Below are 18929 nucleotides of genomic sequence, written 5' to 3' on the forward strand. Positions count from 1 at the left end.
AGCCCAACAGGCAACAACAGCTGTCAGTGTGTCAGTGTGCTGACTTGACTATGACTTGCCCCAAACTGCATGTGATTATCATAAAGTGGGCATAACGGGGTAACGGGGAGACTCGTGGGTACCCATAGAACCCATTTTCATTCCCATATCTTGAGGTCAGAGGTCATGTCCATGACAGTTTGGAGCGTTATTTAGCCTCCTTCACTACAAGCTAGTATGACATGGTTGGTACCAATGGATTCCTTAGGGGTTTTTTTATTTCATATGATACCAGTATCTTTACTCTAGCTCGCTACAACCTAAAAATCACAAGTTGCGTTAATGCATTATTATCGCGTTAACTTTGACTGCCCTAAAATAGAGTATTGACTGAGTTATTCAATTATTATTAAAAATCAGTAGTGTTTTTGGGAATCGATACAGTATCACACAACATAATATTGCGATACTATTTTTCTTACACCCCTAATCTTTACACAAATAGTTTACAGACCAACTTCCTGTTTCAGCTTTAACCTACTGTACTTACTGCAGTTGTGCATGTGCACGAATTTTCCTGTGCAATGAGGGGTTATTATCAACTTTTTGGGTGCACTCACTTTCGGTTTTGACCTCCAAATAAAGCGGTTTAGATAATCCCGCTAAACTGTCGGCTTGTTTACAACTTGTCTGATCACCTGACCGCTCGCATCTCACCCTGTCCACTTTCACCATGGCCTTGTTGCCATGGTCCCAGATCTCAGAAATGAGTACAGTGCTATCGTAACAGATAGAATTGATGGCCAGAATTACGAAAGTATGACCCATGTTGTAATAAACCTGAATTTGGAAAGGACAAAAGACATCTGTCCAAATTACTGAAGCTCCACACAGGCTCATATGGGGCTAAAAGGTCTGAGATATAGCAATACGATCGGTCACAAAGAACTAATAATTCATGTCCAATACAATTTTTGTGTTGTATTTGGGGTATCTTTTCAGGAGTGTGTATATGTGTGTGTGCGTGGCTCTCGTCATTACACACACAGCCCATCTCCACTGTACTCTCTCCTCCGCTGGCTTTTGTTCAGGAGAATTGATTGTCCTTTTGTTCGCCGCTGAGATGGATCGCAGCGCTGGCAGGCAGCGTTTGGCGGAGTTTTATTCAGCCATCCAGCTTCCTAAATGTGCTTTCATAGCCTCCGTTACACCAATCATTAATTACCTAACCCCGGCACAGTGCAGGTCTCGCCGGTTGCTACGGCAACGGGCCCGGCTGCGAGGTGCACCGTGGTTACGTGCTGTTGTTGTGACCGCGGTCTCTTGTCTGTTTGTTTCGTTCGATTGTGTCTGCAAGTCATAAACATTCCCTCGGACACAGCTGACTGGACTAACTCTCAGATATGAAATTTCACTGATTATACGTCTCTTTTTTGCAATGTAACATTTTCGAAGTTACAGTATGAGAGTTAAGGTGGACTTTAAATTGTCTAGTGTAAAGATTTGTCCATTTGTGATGTCCAATATTTCAAACAAACAAAACAAAACTTGAGGAATGAAGTGCTTCACCACCAGTGCTCTCCAGCATTTTACAATAACAGTTTAGACAAAGGTATTTACTGAGTAGGCTACATTATGCTGCCGTGCCTCCATTTGTCTCTCTGTCCAATGTCTCTTGTGTTTCTCTCTTCATAAGTTTGTCAAATCAAGTAAATTTTATTGGTATAGGCCCAAAATCACAAATCACAAATTTGCCTCAGGGGGCTTTACAATGGGATACGACACCCTCTGTCCTTTACAGTGCGACCCTCTCATCAGATAAGGAAAACTCCTCAGGAAGAGCAACAGAGGAGGGATCCCCCTTCCGGGTGGACAGACGTGCAATAGATGTCGCGTGTACAGAGTAGCAATATGGTGAAAATACAACATAGACAAGCAATATGACAAAAATTAATACATATAATGTGAACATATGTGAGAAGGTGGATCCAGGAGGATGTCAAGCAGCTTCCCGGCGTCGCCAAACATATAGAGCCAGAGCAACACGACCTCCTCTCCATGCTAAATAGATAGAGCCAGAGCAACACAACCTCCTCTCCACGCCAAAACAGATAGAGCCAGAGCAACACAACCTCCTCTCCACGCCAAAACAGATAGAGCCAGAGCAACACAACCTCCTCTCCACGCCAAAACAGATAGAGCCAGAGCAACACAACCTCCTCTCCACGCCAAAACAGATAGAGCCAGAGCAACACAACCTCCTCTCCACGCCAAAACAGATAGAGCCAGAGCAACACAACCTCCTCTCCACGCCAAAACAGATAGAGCCAGAGCAACACAACCTCCTCTCCACACCAAATAGATAGAGCCAGAGCAACACGACCTCCTCTCCACACCAAATAGATAGAGCCAGAGCAACACAACCTCCTCTCCACACCAAATAGATAGAGCCAGAGCAACACGACCTCCTCTCCATCACGGAACCTAGAGAGAGGACCATATTTTTTGTTTTTAGGTCACAGTTGATTGGTAATGTAAACGTTTGTTGTGTGTTTGTGCCAGAAAGAGACTTGACAGCACACGCAATTGTTAAGACTTAAGGTATTTTTAGAATAATACTTCTGCATTGTGTTTAGAGCAGCAGCAAGGATTGAAGTGGAAGTTAAGAAAAGGAAGTTGTGAAGAGGACTATTGAGTGTTTGAATGCGTCTGAGCTTCTGACTGACAGACTGGGTTTCTTTGCTTTTACTGTCTTTACAATGAACTGTTCTGTCTGAGAGCAGTGGGAATGCTGTTCGCCATCTATTTATGTCTCCTATTTAGTAGCTCTCTTAGAGTTTGCTGTCACTGTATCACATTTTTTTCATGGATTGCAGGCAAAACAATCCCTTCACAAATCACAGTCACTGACAAACATGTCTAATATGTTAATTAAAAACATCCCTCCTCTGTTTCAGGCCAGCCAGCTTGGAGTTTACCGAGCATTTGTGGACAACTACGAGCTGGCTGTGGAGACGGCGGAGAAGTGCTGCCAGGCTAACACGCAGTTTGCTGAAATCTCTGAGGTAAGAAGGGTTAGAGGAAAGAACGGATAACGACACCAAGCAGGGATAGAAATACGTGTTTTTTTATTGAAAGCAATTCTGTAGATTTGTGAATAGTGAATAGTCACTGGTTTAGCTTCTACCCTAAAGCTTTTGCAGGAGTTGAAGCTGTGATCTTTTAGTTATGGGATCATTTTACCACCGTGTAAAATCAGACAGTCAACGCTTAACCCCCCACTGCATACCAGCAAATTATCCAATTGAGTTTCACACAAGTTGTTCTTTTTTTATTGATGTGTGGAGCAGTGCTAAATAAACACTAAATTCTTTGTTGAAGTCTAGAGCTGCAACTAACTATTTTCATTGTCGCTTAATCTGTTTTATTTTTCTCGATTAATTGATTAGTTGATTGGTCTATAAAAAATGTTGGTCTAAAAAAAGTTGTTTTTTTTCAATGTTTCAAATCAGTGTTTCTGGAAGCCCAAGATGACGTCCTCAAATGTCTTGTTTTGTCCACAACTCAAAGATATTCTGTTTAGTGTCGTAGAGGAGTAAAGAAACCAGAAAATATTCACTTTTAAGAAGCTGTAATCAGAAAATTTTTACTTTTTTTTTCTTAAAAAATTACTCAAAACGATTAATCAATTATCGAAATAGTTGAAGATTAATTCAATAGTTGACAACTCATCGATTAATCTTTGCAGCTCTATTGACGTCCCATAATTCCTGCCCTCTACTATATGATATTCCCCTTTTTTTCTTTCTCCAACTTTCAATTGCCGATGAATTACTACTACAGCACGTTTAGTGTGTTGTGATGCTGAAAGTCACCAGCTAGTGTGGTTGCTATAGTTACTATTATGTTAACATAAAACACTTGAGCCTGTGTAGCTGTATACTTATTTATATATTTAAAAAAAAAAAAATGTGCCCCTCCTGCTGCCACTGCAGCTGGACAGTTATTGAAAGAAAGACAGTGTCACCTAGTCACACAAAAAACGACAAAGAACATAACTGACTTGCAACAGAGTGTTAAATTATGTGTTATTAGGGAAAGGAACTGTTTCTGAGAGGTGTTGTATAGAAAGAGCTGCTCAACAGTTATGGCCCCGTCACTTGCAGAACGCTCTCCCATTATTCACCCACGCAGCTTTTAGCGTTTCCCTGCATTTCAATTTGCATTTTCTGCTGAATATTTTTATACAAATGCAGCCAGAGGCAATTTTGTGTGTGTGTGTGTCAGTTAAATGGGTAACAATGCAGCGGATGGTTGCATGGTCTCGTTCTCATAGCTGACCAGGAAAATGTGAGCTCAGTATCACCTACACAGACAGTAGACGAGCCTTAACAGTGTAACAAATTTGTACATTTATCTTTTCCCAAAACACAAGTTTCATAACCTTTTTGAGGGCTCAGAACAATTTGTTTTACCGTAGACAAACTAGATTTGAAAACACTTATTCTCATGCCTCAAATCTAGTTTTGGAGGCTGATGTAACAAAATTTTAAATAAGTAATCTACATTCCCAGCAACAACCAATCTAAGGAGGTTGGGAATTGTTAAAAGTTCAAACAATATAACAGCTCTCTTCGTAGATTTTTTTTTTCTTCTGTTTGTCCAGCAGCTACACAAATGAGTTCAGATGCAGCCTTTCAAAATAATATTTAACCACTATAAATGTTACTAATCGTGAGAAAAAGAGGACCTATTATGCTTGTTTTCAGGTGCATACTTGTGTTATGGGTCTCTACTAGAACATGAACTTTAATGATCAGAAAAAGCTTTATTTTTCTCATACTGGCTCTTTTCACCTTGGACTCTGCTCCAGCTCTGCTCTAACTAGCTTTGTTTGAGGGCATGCCAAACTAGCCGTTATGCAATTGTGTTACTTGGTGACATCACCATGTTACGCAAGAAAAGGCAGGACTTCAAGCAAGGTGTTTCAGGCAGGCAGTTCAGTAGCAGTGCTTCTGTAGGGGTGAGTAACTCCCTTTGGCATCGGCTTTGGGCTTTGTGACTTTGCAGACCTTTTACATACACAAAAAACTATATAACACACTAAAGGAAAGGTAAAAAGCATAATAGTTCCTCTTTAATTGAACTACAGTATGCATATTAAAGCAGAGCAAATGTACAGCTCTGGCTATGTCTTTGGGCTTTTTTTTGTACATGTTCTTTCTACATTTCTTCAAGTAGCTTCTGGTACGCCATCAGTCTTCGTCTATGTTTCATGAGGTCTACCAGTTAGCGCTGAGGCACTGGTGTCTACACGCAGGATGGGGAATTCATCATCGAGGGTTGTTAATGGCCTAAGTAATGATGCATGACTCTGAGCCATCTGAGCAAGATGGTGGGGGGAAAAAGCTGCTGAGGATGACATAATTAATTTGGAAGTGGATGACCTCAGTGCTTGAGCAAGGATAATAACCTCACTATGTTTTCATATGGCTTAACCATACTGAACTGGTTTTTAACGGGCTTTTTTTTTAAAAGGATTTTCCCTTTTTGAACGTAACTTTTGTCTCCAAACAGAACCTGAAGGTGAGGAGTCCGAAGGACTCTAAGGACCAGACGGCCAAGAACTCTCTAGAAGGTCAGTCACATCACGCGAGTCTATTTATTAAAGTATAACATAAATGAAAATATGTACATATAGCATATTATAGTAATAAACAATTCAGTTCTGGTTTCTCTCCTTGTTCATTCACAGCGTTGCTATATAAACCAGTGGACAGGGTGACTCGCAGCACGTTGGTACTTCATGTAAGTAAGAGTGAGCGCTGAAGCGGCAACACACATTAATAACGTCACATCACAGATTGAGGATCTTTTATGTTTTAGTAATTGCCCTCTGTTGCTCACAAATTAACCATAGGCGGTATGACACAGGTGATCAAAACCCAACCGGCCAACATTTTCAGAATATAAAATGTAATTTATACGTTTTTTATTTCAGGTATTTCTTACAAATCTGCTTTGTTGTCACCATCAGCATCTATTTTTTCCATCTGTACCCAACCTAAGTAAATACATTTTAAATGCTGAATAGTATTAGATATGTGACAGATTACAGTTTAGATATAACAACACATACATAGAGAGAGAGAGAAGCTCAAAACTGACGGTTAAAGACTGTCTTTTATACTTCATCTTACCATTTACTGTTAGGATTCAGGGCTTAGTTTATTGCATCTATGAAAAAGTATCTATTTTTAGACAGGAGTTTTGCACGAGAGGGTGACTGCACTCTGTATGCATCAATAAGCTAAAAAGGAAAAAGAAAAAAGGAGCGTACTTGAGTGACCAGTGACCACATATTCAGTTGCATAAATATACATACACCTGAATATGTGTTTTTTTACCTGGACAAAGTCAATATTTCTCCATCTTACCTCCATCCGCTGTACTCCAGGACTTGCTCAAACACACGCCGACCAGCCACCCGGACCACCCGCTTCTGCAGGACGCCTTGCGGATCGCCCAGAACTTCCTGTCCAGCATCAATGAGGAGACGACGCCCCGACGCCAGTCTATGACCGTCAAGAAGGGAGAGGTGAGCGCTCGGAGATTTACAAAACAGCCGATGACTTGAGATGAGCATCTTTATTTTACAATATTTTATTTCTACAACGTCTTTATTAGGACTGTCGCATGATTGTCAGTATTCAATTGCGATTAATCGCAAATTAATCACACATTTTTTCGCTGTTCAAAATGGACCGTAAAGGGAGATTTGTCAGGTAGTTAATACTCTTACCAACATGGGAGTGGACAAATATGCTTGATTTATGCAAATGTATGTATAAACATTTTTATTGGAAATCAATAAACAACACAAAACAGGGGCAAATATTGTCCAGAAACCCTCACAGGTACTGCATTTAGCATAAAGGAATATGCTCAAATCATAACATGGCAAACTCAAGCCCAACAGGCAACAACAGCTGTCAGTGTGCTGACTTGACTATAACTTGCCCCAAAACTGCATGTGATTATGATAAAGTGGGCATGTCTGTAAAGGGGAGACTCGTGGGTACCCAGAGAAACCATTGTCATCCACATATCTGGAGGTCAGAGGTCAAGGGACAAGCTAGTATGACACGGTTGGTACCAATGGATTCCTTAGGTTTTCTAGTTTCATATGATACCAGTATCTTTACTTTAGCTTTAAAACTGAGCCCGCTACAACCTAAAAATCGCAAGTTAAAGGAAGTAGTGGCGTTAAAACTAAATTGCTTTAATGTGTTTAATCGCGTTAACTTTGACAGCCCTAGTCTTTTTTTGCATGTTATGTCGTGGCTTGACTAAGAAATGGAGCAAATAACACATCTATCTGATTCACACAGACTGTCCCTTTAACTATTTGAACTAAAATAAGACTCAGAGGTGATACAAAGAAATCTTATTTCCTCCACTTTACTCTAAGTAAAGATGTTCTCTGATGTTGAGCATGATGATGTCATAGCCCCGCCCTCTAAATGACCATGAAGTCGCTGCCAAATGAATGAACAGGAGCCGCCAATCTGCAGCCTAAAGCAGAGCCTTATGCCCTTATATGGTCATACCAGGGTTGCCTAGCTGAGGGTGATTTCTCTTGTTTGCTCTGTGTCTCTCTTGTGGCTTCCCATCCCTCCATCTCCCCTAACGCAAACACACACACACACTCACAACCCACCCCCCACTGTCTCTGTCATCCCCGGAGATGACTTGACGCACATGAATGGACGCCTCTTGATTGATAGCTTGCGTGACACCGCCGTACATAATGCCCTGTAATGAGCCACCGGTCCGCTCTGACTGGCATATCCCAAGTTAATTATTCATAAACGGAGGGTGGGAGCGAACGAGCGAAGAGGCAGTGCCGGCTCCTCCCTCTGCTCACAGGGGGGGTCATTACCGCACCCTGTCCACACACACACACAAACACACGTTCCGTTCACCGCTCTCTTTCTCTTGTTTGCCTTTGAACGTGCGCACACACCCGGACACACACACTTCCCCTCCTATCCCCGCAGGCCCCCCAGTTCCATCCCAGTCCGTCCAGACCTCCACACCAGTCATCAAATATTTATTGTGGATACATGAAAGCAGCACATGGAAATCAATGGGGCTCATTATATCGTACCTTAGAGTACCGTATAATGCCTGAGGTTTTTGGTCTACATTTCACCGACCGAGCTGCAACATATAGCTACAAAAGATTGTCATTATGGAAAGTTGAGAAGCTGATGCATTCAATGACAAAGACGACGCTTAAACCGAGAGATTGCCCCAGCCAAGAATAACACTTTAATCACTTCTGGTAGAGAAGTATGTGTTTGTAATGCTATTTTATGGTATGTAATTACATAAAACGATCAAGTAATTTGATCTACCAAGTCACCCTCACCCTCCTCAATTCTGCTGTGCATGTTAACGTCATTACTTTGTTGATAACAGTACTTTTTTTGTGGGGGAACCAAGGCCTTTGATGGCGCTGATGGTTTAACTTAGTAAAGGAGTTGCCCTCATTATCTTTTATTCATGTGGCGTCAACACAAATTTGATGGAGTGCAGGATTTGTGTAGGCAGCAAAATGGCATTTATTTAACTTATACAGTAGCTTAGTGGCTGGGCTCGCACTTTTTACAGAATTAATGAGTGTTATTTTCGCACTTTCTTTTTGTTAATTTAAGTGTTTTGCTGCACACAGCGCTCTGTAGCAGCTGTTCAAATGATCAGAAATGTCAAAGGAACACTGAGTCTATAAACATTAGCGTGGTGTTGATCTGTCGTTCTCAGAGTTAAATTAACACTGATGGTTTAAAGCTGCACTTGGTAACTTTGAGCAAATATGATAAAAACTGTCACTATATCCTGACAATAGTGTATGAGACAGATAATCTGTGTCCTCCTAGTGCTCCTAATAGCATTTGTAAGATTTCACCGAGCCCGAATGAAAACAACCAATCAGAGCGGAGCGGTGTCTAAAGCAGCTGTCAATCACTGCTCATGAAACTCACAAACTTCGATCAGACTGTCCAACTAGGCAGCGCTGATCAAATATGAATCAATGTTAATTTATTGTAACGCCGAATTCACACCAGAGCAGCGGCGAAGTGCGGCCTGCGGCGAGCTGCCATGCGATGTCTATGAAAAGCTGCGGCGGCCGCTCCTGAAGCAGGAAAAGCCAACACTAGGATCAGCATTGATTCATGGAGAGACCTTCATTTGATCAGCTAACATTACTGCCAAGCAGGTGAAATATAGAGTGATATTGTGGTTTTAGCTGACGTGTGTCGCCTCACTGTTTTGAGCGATGTTGTTCATGTCTATTTAGAGCGAGCAAGCGCAAGCCTGACGCTGACTTTCGTTGACTTAACGGCCACAGGTGTCGCTGTTAACAAGCATTTCTGAAAGTTACAAATAGTCCCTTTAAGTGGCGAAGTGCGGCCAGAGAGGTCCCGCAGCCAATGAGTAAACAGATCCTGTGACTCCTGTGACATGTTGACCTATGCTACAAAGAATTTATTCCCGCTTGAAACACATGAATGCGCCTCCCGGGCCGCAGACAATTTTCATTTTCATTTAATTTAATTTCAAAAAATGGAACACGTTTGCAACACAACCATTGTTCTGCCGATTGGAAGAGGCAAAAATGATCAGATAGCACAAGAGATAGAATAGGAAAGAGTCCACACAGTGCTCGTCATTGATCTGACCTGAAATTTCGAGGATTCAAGCAGGCACTGAAGTGTCACTCTTACCCTCCGTGTGTACACACACAAGCGAGTAACCTGTGGTTTGTTCTGTGGAGGCATGCGGGATCAGAGCAGCGCAAGTGCCCCCCAGAGGCCCCAGCCAGATGAGGGGAGGGGGACAAACAGAAGCTGCTTAATTAAAATGCAAATGATGCCGCTGCCTAAATCTCAATTCACCTCCTCGCTCTGCTTTGTTTGCCTGTGGGAAAGCTGTGCTCCCGATGTGACTGCGTGTGTGTGTGTATTTCGAGCAAAAAATGCAAACCACATTCATCCGTCTGTACGTCTTGTCTTTCACTCTATCGTGGCACAAACTGCTCCCCATATACACACACATTGTATTTACACATACTGTACACGACAACAGCAAAAACACACAAGCGCAGAGAAGCCCATTCAAGCGTGCGTTCTAAAAATAAACACGGGTCTTTTTTGTAAATTCATGCCATTACCCGCGCGCACGCTCTCAGCAAGGCTCCTCCAGGAGATGGTCAATATTTAATCTGTGCTGTCAGCGCGCTCTGCCTCGCGTCGCTCTCCCTTCCACGTTGGTGCTGCTGATGTTCCGGTCAGCTATTATGAGAAATAGAGAAAGTCACATTTTCTCCTACTGGCTGTTCGATATTGTGAAAATGTCATCTGATGCGCTGAGACAGCTGCTTTGTTAAGGATGTCTTTTACCCCCCAGTAGCAGAGCAAAGCAGCAGCGTAAGCGTTATTTTTAAATTCATCAGATTACTGACGTAGGAATGAGCCTTAACAATGAACCTTGATTAAATAAGGGGGAAAAAAAGTATCCGCGGACATTCAGCAAGTGTTAAAATAATAAAACTCATGAGAAAAACATTATTTAGGCTATTATTATAGCTGTTTTTCTGTTCAGTTTCTGATTCAAAAATTAATATTCATAATCTCTTAATTCGGATTTGATTCAAAAACGTTTGTTAAGGGTGTTTTTTAATAATGTGCAGGTTAAACAGATGCCTTTGTGTCGCAGTATTTTAGTGGTCGGTCTTGCTTTATCCCTTCAAATGATTCCCATTCACTCCTACACAGTTAGAGGCCTGTAAATCCCTAATCTAGCTGTTATCCCTCCCTTTATTTTATCTCTTTATCATGAGATCAATGCAGGAGAGGATTATCACCGAGGCTTGATGGGCAGCATAGTTTTTCAGCGGGTCATTTCAAGTCCAGTTCACTGACCTGAATGTCGAGACACATCTAATAAACAACAATTCTGCTGACCCTTCATTTGAATGTGCATCAGTCAGTGTTACGAGTTCGTCAGTTAGGGGCCTTTGTGCATAGTAATCCAATCTAATCTACTGTTCGATAATCAGAGAACGGAATTCTTTGTTTGCTGTCTTCTCTGATGACCATCCATAGAAAAAAATAATAATTAAAGAGTAACTCCACACTAGATTTTGGAAGGAGTCGTAACTGTGACCACAACCAACTGGCGTTGTAGAGTGCAGGGTGTGGAAAAGCATGTTGCCACCACTAGTTGGCTGGACAAGTAGGATTATTACATGAGGCACAGTTAGTCTTTGAACAACTCAAAAGAAAGAATTATACAAATATAAAAATAGATAAGTATAATACACAAAACTGTACAACAAGAGTTTAATGTGCAGCGGTAGTGCAAATGTGTAACTCAGGTAAAGGATGTAGCTACTGTCTATGTCCCTTAATAGCCACCGTGAGGTTGACATTTTTGGGTTATAGTGAAATGTCTCAGCCATTCAAATTTGGTACAGATATCCATGGTGTCCTAATGACTTTGATTATTCTCTGACTTTCCATCTGGCAGCACCAGCCGGTCAAAGTTTTCACCTATCCAGTAAAATATCTCAACATCTACCAATTCTTTGGTTTATGACCAAATCTGCAAAACTAATGACATTCCCATCAGCCCCAGCTGTACTTTGTGTTTAGTGCTAATTAGTCAATGTTAGCATGCTAAACTAAGATGGTGTCAATCGCAAACGTTATAACTATTTAACATCAATACATTAAAGGTACAGTGTGTAGGATTTTTGCGGCATCTAGTGGTGTGGTTGCAGATTGCAACCAACTGAGTACCCCTCCGCTCACTCCTCCCTCTCCAAGAATGCGGTAACTCTGCAGCTCACGTTACCGCAGTTAAGCGTGTCTGAGAGCTACGGTGGCCTTCAGGTAACATGAAAACGCAAAAAGCTCACTCTAGAGCCAGTGTTTGTGCTACTGTAGAAACATGACGGACTCCGTGAAGAAGACCCGCTCCCTATATAGATGTGAAGGGCTCATTCTAAGCTAACAAAAACACAACGATTCTTAGTTCTCAGGGGATTATACACTAAATAAAACATAGTTATGAATATTATATTACATTTCTGCTTCCCTGAAAAGTTGCACACTGTTCCTTTAACATTGTCATCATGAGCATGTTGGCATGCTGACGTTAGCGCTTAGCTCAAAGCTCTGCTGTGCCTAACAGAGTCTTGCTTCTATATCTATTTATATTTTACATATGAAAGTTTAATCCCTATATATACTGTATATAATTGGCAATGGATTAAATGCCCTTTAAACCTTAAATCCGCGATCATATTACAGCGCCCAATTGGATCAGACTGATGTTGTGCTGTACACTGATGGTGCAGTGGTGCTTTTAATGTACATGTAGAGCTTCACCGTATTCCTCATTCATTCAGTTTAATGTTGTTTTTGAGTAATATGTCAAAATGTCTCATTCTAACTAACTGTAGTTGTTCTAAATATAGACCGATGTGACAGCACGTATTGCTTGATTGATAGAAGCAAGGCGAGATGTCTATAGCTAGAAAATATCCTCAGGGGATTACATTACATGTGGAATCACTTCATAGATGTGCCATTCTTGTGGCATCAAAGTCACCAAAGATGGAGACTGAATGATGAACATTACAGTAAACACTTACCACAGATTCATTACAAAGAGTAGTTTTTTTTTTCATCATATCTCAGTCTGTGTTGCAACACAAAACTAGATCAGGAAATGAGATGAGTTGTTGTTGTGTGCGGTCTGACAGATGCAGCATCCCAGAGAAAATATGCCATGTAGACAGAAGGCAACTCATCTGGAAGTTATCTGTCACAGGTCTTCATCATCGCAGGCTTCATTATCTAGCTGGTAATGAATAATTACAACCACCAGTGGGAATTACACTTCTATTAGATCCGTATTTCGGGGGGATCAGGACGTGATTGCAATCTGCTGCAGGATCTTCATGTGTGCTTGCGTGTGCATGAAGAAAATGATCACTGCAGTGGAGCTGTGTCACATGGTTTGGTATCACTACAGTAAGAAAATGCGGCATTATATGTATTCCATCGGGAGCTACTCTCTCTCTCTCTCTCTCATTTCCTCTCCATTCTCTTTCAGTTTTTGTTTTCCTTTTGATATATCCTCCCAGGCTCTCTCTGTCTTTGTCACCCTCCCCTTCGCCCTCTCCGTCATGCACAAGCCTTAACGCCGAGTGACACAGCAGGATCCTCCTCTTTGCCAGCAGATGTCCGGTCAGGTTTTTTGCGAGCACATAAACCTCTCCTATGCAAGCATCAGCTCCACTTCAGTGTGTTCTGGCGGTGACAGTAGCTGTGTGGTCGTGATGGAGAGGCGGGGGAGGGCACAAGATGGGGTTGCGATTGGTTCTGAACAAGTGTGATGTCATGCTTCATGGCCTTGCTGCCAGGGCGTTGTTGTAAGGTTGGCTATAGATTTGGGTGCTGGTGTGGCCCCTGGAACATCATGGACGTGAGTAGGAAGAGAAAAACAGATTTTGTTTAGAATGTAAAAAGTGCATTGAAGGTTTTTAGCAGACAACCCTACTTTCTGATTTGCTTGGTTTGTAGAGCAGCAGATGGACTGTAAAACCCCCTTATTTCTGCATATTGGTAATGTTATAGCCCATTACCTGCCATTCCTCTTGTCAGTGTTTCTTACTAAAAAGAAACTTACACCTCTAGTGTTGTCAGGTAGCAGTGCCTTCTCTTTAAAGAGGACCTATTATGCTTTTTTCCCTTTTGCTTTAGTGTGTTATATAGTTTTTTGTGCATGTAAAAGGTCTGCAAAGTTACAAAGCCCAAAGTCCACACCAAAAGGATTTACTCTCCCCCACAGAAACACTGCTCCTGAACTGCCTGAAATGCCTCTCTTGAAGTCCTGCCTTTTCTTCCGTAACATGGTGATGTCACCAAGTAACACATTTGCATAAACCCTGCCTAGCGGCTAGTTTGGCACGCCCACAAACAAACCTAGTTAGAGGAGCTGGAGTGGTGTCCGAAGAGTTTGGTTCGGTTGACCAATCACAACAATGGGCCAGCTGACCAATCAGAACAGACTGGACTTTTTTGGGGGGGGGGATACAGAGCGTTTCAGACAGAGGGTGAAAAGAGGTGCTGCAGCACAGAAAAGTAAAGCGTTTTTTTGAACAATAAAGCATGTGAACATGTTCTAGTAGAAACCCAAAATACAAGTATGCACCTGAAAATAAGCGTAATAGGTCCTCTTTAATGTTTTAACTCTGAATTAAATGCATTGTTATCCATGATAGCTTTGCAAGTGCTTGATCTCACTCAATACATTTGTCATTAAAACAAAATATCAGGTAATTACCTCAAATAAATACGTGCAATCAAGCTAAATATCCAAGACAAAGCGGGTGAAATCAGATTGACACTTAATAAGAATATCCAAATTATGTAGACACTTTTTCAGATATCAAAGACGCACATTTTTAACTTTTGAAAATTAATTTGTTCCCAAAAATGATGGTTTGTGCAATCAAATGAATGAAAGCAAGGGTAAGCTGCTCTGTTTGCCTGCTGAGTTTAAATACCAAATTCCATTTTATTCCCTCAGTTGTTTTTCAGCAAACCTCTCCTGCATAACCATTTTATACCCGCACCACAAGTAACACCATGGTTATGAGCATGTGAAGGTGGATCGTTTACTACTGAGTTGTGGTTTGGCATTTCTCTGCTCCCTGTTATTGTTCCGAGTCCATTCTTGTAAATGTGTTTTCATACTTGGAAAATGACATCACTGCCCCCCTTTGGCAAATGACAGTATTACACATCTCATTATATAGTCTGACATCAGTGATTCCCAGTCCGCCGTTACCTCATTCATTCCTCAAGAAACCTGGAAATTGATGATTATGCCAGAATATGACAAAAGCATTTACCAGGTGATTAATTGAATGAATGCAATTTGATGCAAGCCCCCCCACATATTTGGGGGTAATAATTTAATATTGAACATTAGCAGGTTGCACATGAGCTTTGTCAGTGATGATTGAGTGCAAGCGGACGTTTTTGATGATGGAGCAGCAAGTAAAACAAAAAAATCCAGTCTCCCTCCTCACCTCCGCTCTGTTCTTTGCATCACGTTCCTTGCCGGGTAAAAAAGGGACTGGTAAGGTGGGCAGAGAGGAGAAGGGACACAGCTTTGGGGAAGCAGCCCCAACACAAAGGCTCTGCAAACTAACTGTTTCCTGTCCATACATTTTGTATCAGCGTTACTGACCTACCGCTGTTGTTTTGTTGTCGCCCACAGAGCCGTCAGCTTCTGAGGGACAGTTTCATGGTGGAGCTGGTGGAGGGAGCGAGGAAGCTGCGGCACGTCTTCCTCTTCACTGATCTGCTGCTCTGCGCTAAGCTGAAGAAGCAGATCGGAGGGTAAGAAACGTGACTGTTCTGCATCTCATCCTAAGATATCAACATCTCAAAGAAATCTCACTATTAATTAGGGCTGTGTATTGGCAATAATCTGGCGATACGATACATATCGGGATACACGGGTTACGATTCAATATATCGCGATACTGTAAGCAACACGATATATTGTGATTTTTTAAATCTAACTTTAGGAAAACCGTCATAGTATAAAGAACACACCACCATATGTATAAAATCTGAGTAAAAAAGTTTACTTTTTTTTAGGCAGTGGGATCTGCATTTGCATTTATCACAGTCGCTGTAACATCCAACATCACAGCACTACTTTGAGAGGACACGTACACTGAGAGGGCGCATCTCTTTGCAAATTAAATTAAGTATAGACTGAGTTAATCTTTGTATGTAAACTATTATTTAAAAATTGATCCACAGTTTTTGAGAATCAATACAGAATCACAAAACATAATATTGCAATACTCATATTTTCTTACACCCCTGAGGTCTCTGAGACCGGAGTTACACAAGATTTCTAGAAATGTTGGGAAAAGTAAACACACTGACATCTTACTATCCAACACAACAGAAAACTCATTGCGCTTGTATTATGTTATCTAATACCACAATGGAAAGAAATATTTCTGAAATATTGATGTTAATATCAGTATATTCTAGTAAGCATTACTCTATTTCCTAAAACCAACATAAAACCAGCACTTATTTAATTTAAAAATTACTTGTTGATGTTTTTTATAAACACAGTTAACCTGCTTCTTAATTGTTGTCCAATTTTCTAATTTTACTTTTCTATTTTCTCCCCTTTCCACTGCTTTCCATCCACATATTTGATCTCTCTGCAGTAAAAACCAACAGTACGACAGTAAGTGGTACATCCCGCTGACTGAGCTGACCTTCCAGGGCCCCGAGGAGACCGAGCCCCTCACCATCCCTCAGGTCCCTGACGAAGAGCTCGACGCCATGAAGGTCAAGATCTCACACCTCCGCAGTGAGATTCAGAGAGAGAAGGTAGCGTTGATACACACTGTTTCACAAAAAACTGTCCAGGAAGTAAGAAAAAAAGTCTGGTTTTCAAATTGACATTGACAAGTTTGTCCTCTGGGTGTTTCATACGACTTATTGGATACAGAATTGTTTTCCAATGTAAGGCGAGCAAGGTAATTATTTCAAACAGTCGTAATGTTTTCACCTCTGTGATTTCAGAGAGCAAACAAGGGTTCAAAAGTCATCGACCGTCTCAGGAAGAAGCTGTCTGAACAGGAGTCTCTGCTCCTGTTAACGTCACCGAGCATGCCCCTCAGAGTCTACAACAAGAACGGCAAGGTGATAACACTCTCCGACTTCATCATCATTTCTGCCCCATCATCCTCCTACTGCTCCCCGTACACTCTTCTCCTTCGTATTTCATCTGTTCTTCTGAGTTTCCTGCATTTTTTTGTCGTCCTGTGTTTCATTCCCAGAACAATAATCCCCTCGCTGAGCTTCCTTAGAATTCTCCTTCATGTGTCTCAAAGACTTTGTTGTATCAGTATGAGAGTAATTCTGTATGATATCTTCCATCTGTTAAAACTAGCTGGACGAGAGTGCAGAGTTTAAATGTTGATTTTGTTGCACAGATGACACGTCCTTTTAATTTTTCAGTCTGCCTCTCTACAGATTTATCTAGGATATAATAACAGCCATTTTTCGTGTGTGTGTGTGTTCAGGGTTACAGTTTCCTGAATTCGTCTGACTATGAACGTGCAGAATGGAGGGAGACGATGAAGGAGCAGCAAAAGAAATGTATGTGTCCCGGAAATATCCTGTCAGACTAATTTTTAATTGTGAAGAATATCCTACAAACATTTTAGCTAAATGCGGATACATGTACATTAGCAACTATTAATCCAACAACCTTGTGATGGAGATAGAAACAGCGATATACAATGTTATTTATTGTCTTCCCTCAAGGTGTGAAAACGTCCTCCTTGACTTCCATGGAGCTGCAAATGTTGACCAACTCCTGCGTCAAACTGCAGACTGTCCACCACATTCCACTTAGCATCAACAAAGAAGGTAAGGTACTATTATTTTACATTTGGAAGTTGTGGTAACACTTTCTGTGACACCCATGTCCATAATGCATTATACAGCATAAACATACCTTTTTTTATAAACATAAATTTTTTTTTGCAAGGATCATAGTGTATTATAATTCCCGTAGTTGTAGAACATTATAATCTTTGTATAAGGCCATATCCTATACTATATTATGGAGTATAATCATTTATCACACAGCTTTGTTGAACACTCAATTCTGATTGGTCAATCACAACATTCTATGGTCTGTTATTTCTTTATAGCAGACCGTTGCTATGTATAACAGACCGTTGCTATGGGCGCAGTTCTGATGTCAGACTCTGGCGGACCATTTTTGTGTCAAATTATTGATTTCTTAAGTAATTAGCCGTGTAATAAGCGGGATAATGTACAGCTAGCGGGTCATTGTTGTGAAATAAACCCCTTCAGGGCGATGCAAGACCCCTCTGCATCGCCCTGTTGGGGTTGAACAATGACCGGCTCGCTGTAAATTATCCCTTATATAACACATTATAAGTATGTTTATTATGCATTATAGACATGGGCTTGCAAAAAAAAAAGTCAGTGAGTGATAAGCAATTAAGAAGTATTATGATAGTTGACCTTATAAAGTCAAATAGCTTTGTAATGTGTTATGATTACTGTTATAAAGCATTATGGATGCTTATGAGTGCTTATAACTATAATTAATCAGTTGCTATAAGCCGATTATAATGCGTTTAAGTATGTTTATAATGCATTATAGACATGGGTGTCATAGAAAGTGCTACCAAAGTGTTTTTTAACACTAAAATGCTGTTTACTAAAATAAAGTTGTCCTTATCAAACTCCGTTTCTCATCTTTATGCAGTCTTTTTAATACAACGGTTCTTCTGAGACTGTCACATGATGGATTTAGTAGATTTGTAGATCTGTTTGGGGCTCTATGTATCGATGTGTGGTTCCACTTTCACACTTGCTTTATTTCATTCCTTTTTCTGCATAATTGTCTTGTGTGGCAGCTCTGTTGTAAGCCAGAAAAATTGCCCTGGAAATAAATGATTAGGATTAATAGTTGTGATTCAGATGGGGATACAAAGTACACAGATTTAAGCCGTGTGTTTTATACTGTACAGGGCTGTTCTATCCCTTCCTTCCACGTCTGATTCTGCTCCAAAACAAACAGAGATCCGCATGCTTTTCTAATCCCCTCCCTCTGCTCGCTGACTGTTTTTCCAGAGGATGAGTCCCCCGGTCTCCACGGGTTCCTGAATGTAATCGTCCACTCTGCCTCCGGCCTCAAACAGAGCTTGAGTGAGTCGCTCACCTTTTAGCCCTCATCATGCACACAACAGAACATACCTATAATCAGACAAAATGAGTTTCTGAGAA

General features: G+C 41.1%; 1 protein-coding gene across 1 annotated transcript in view; it reads left to right on the forward strand.

The window, feature by feature from the left end:
* Positions 1-18929, forward strand: part of bcr (BCR activator of RhoGEF and GTPase) — a 101401-nt gene that overhangs the window by 70785 nt on the left and 11687 nt on the right. The window contains exons 5-14 of the mRNA XM_037753830.1: positions 2937-3044; positions 5557-5617; positions 5735-5787; positions 6437-6577; positions 15343-15464; positions 16322-16487; positions 16683-16802; positions 17186-17261; positions 17430-17534; positions 18777-18851. Coding sequence (XP_037609758.1) covers positions 2937-3044; positions 5557-5617; positions 5735-5787; positions 6437-6577; positions 15343-15464; positions 16322-16487; positions 16683-16802; positions 17186-17261; positions 17430-17534; positions 18777-18851 — 1027 coding nt within the window. The remainder of the gene's footprint in view (positions 1-2936; positions 3045-5556; positions 5618-5734; positions 5788-6436; positions 6578-15342; positions 15465-16321; positions 16488-16682; positions 16803-17185; positions 17262-17429; positions 17535-18776; positions 18852-18929) is intronic.

The sequence above is a fragment of the Sebastes umbrosus genome, chromosome 19, assembly GCF_015220745.1.
Source record: "Sebastes umbrosus isolate fSebUmb1 chromosome 19, fSebUmb1.pri, whole genome shotgun sequence".
Taxonomy (NCBI): domain Eukaryota; kingdom Metazoa; phylum Chordata; class Actinopteri; order Perciformes; family Sebastidae; genus Sebastes; species Sebastes umbrosus.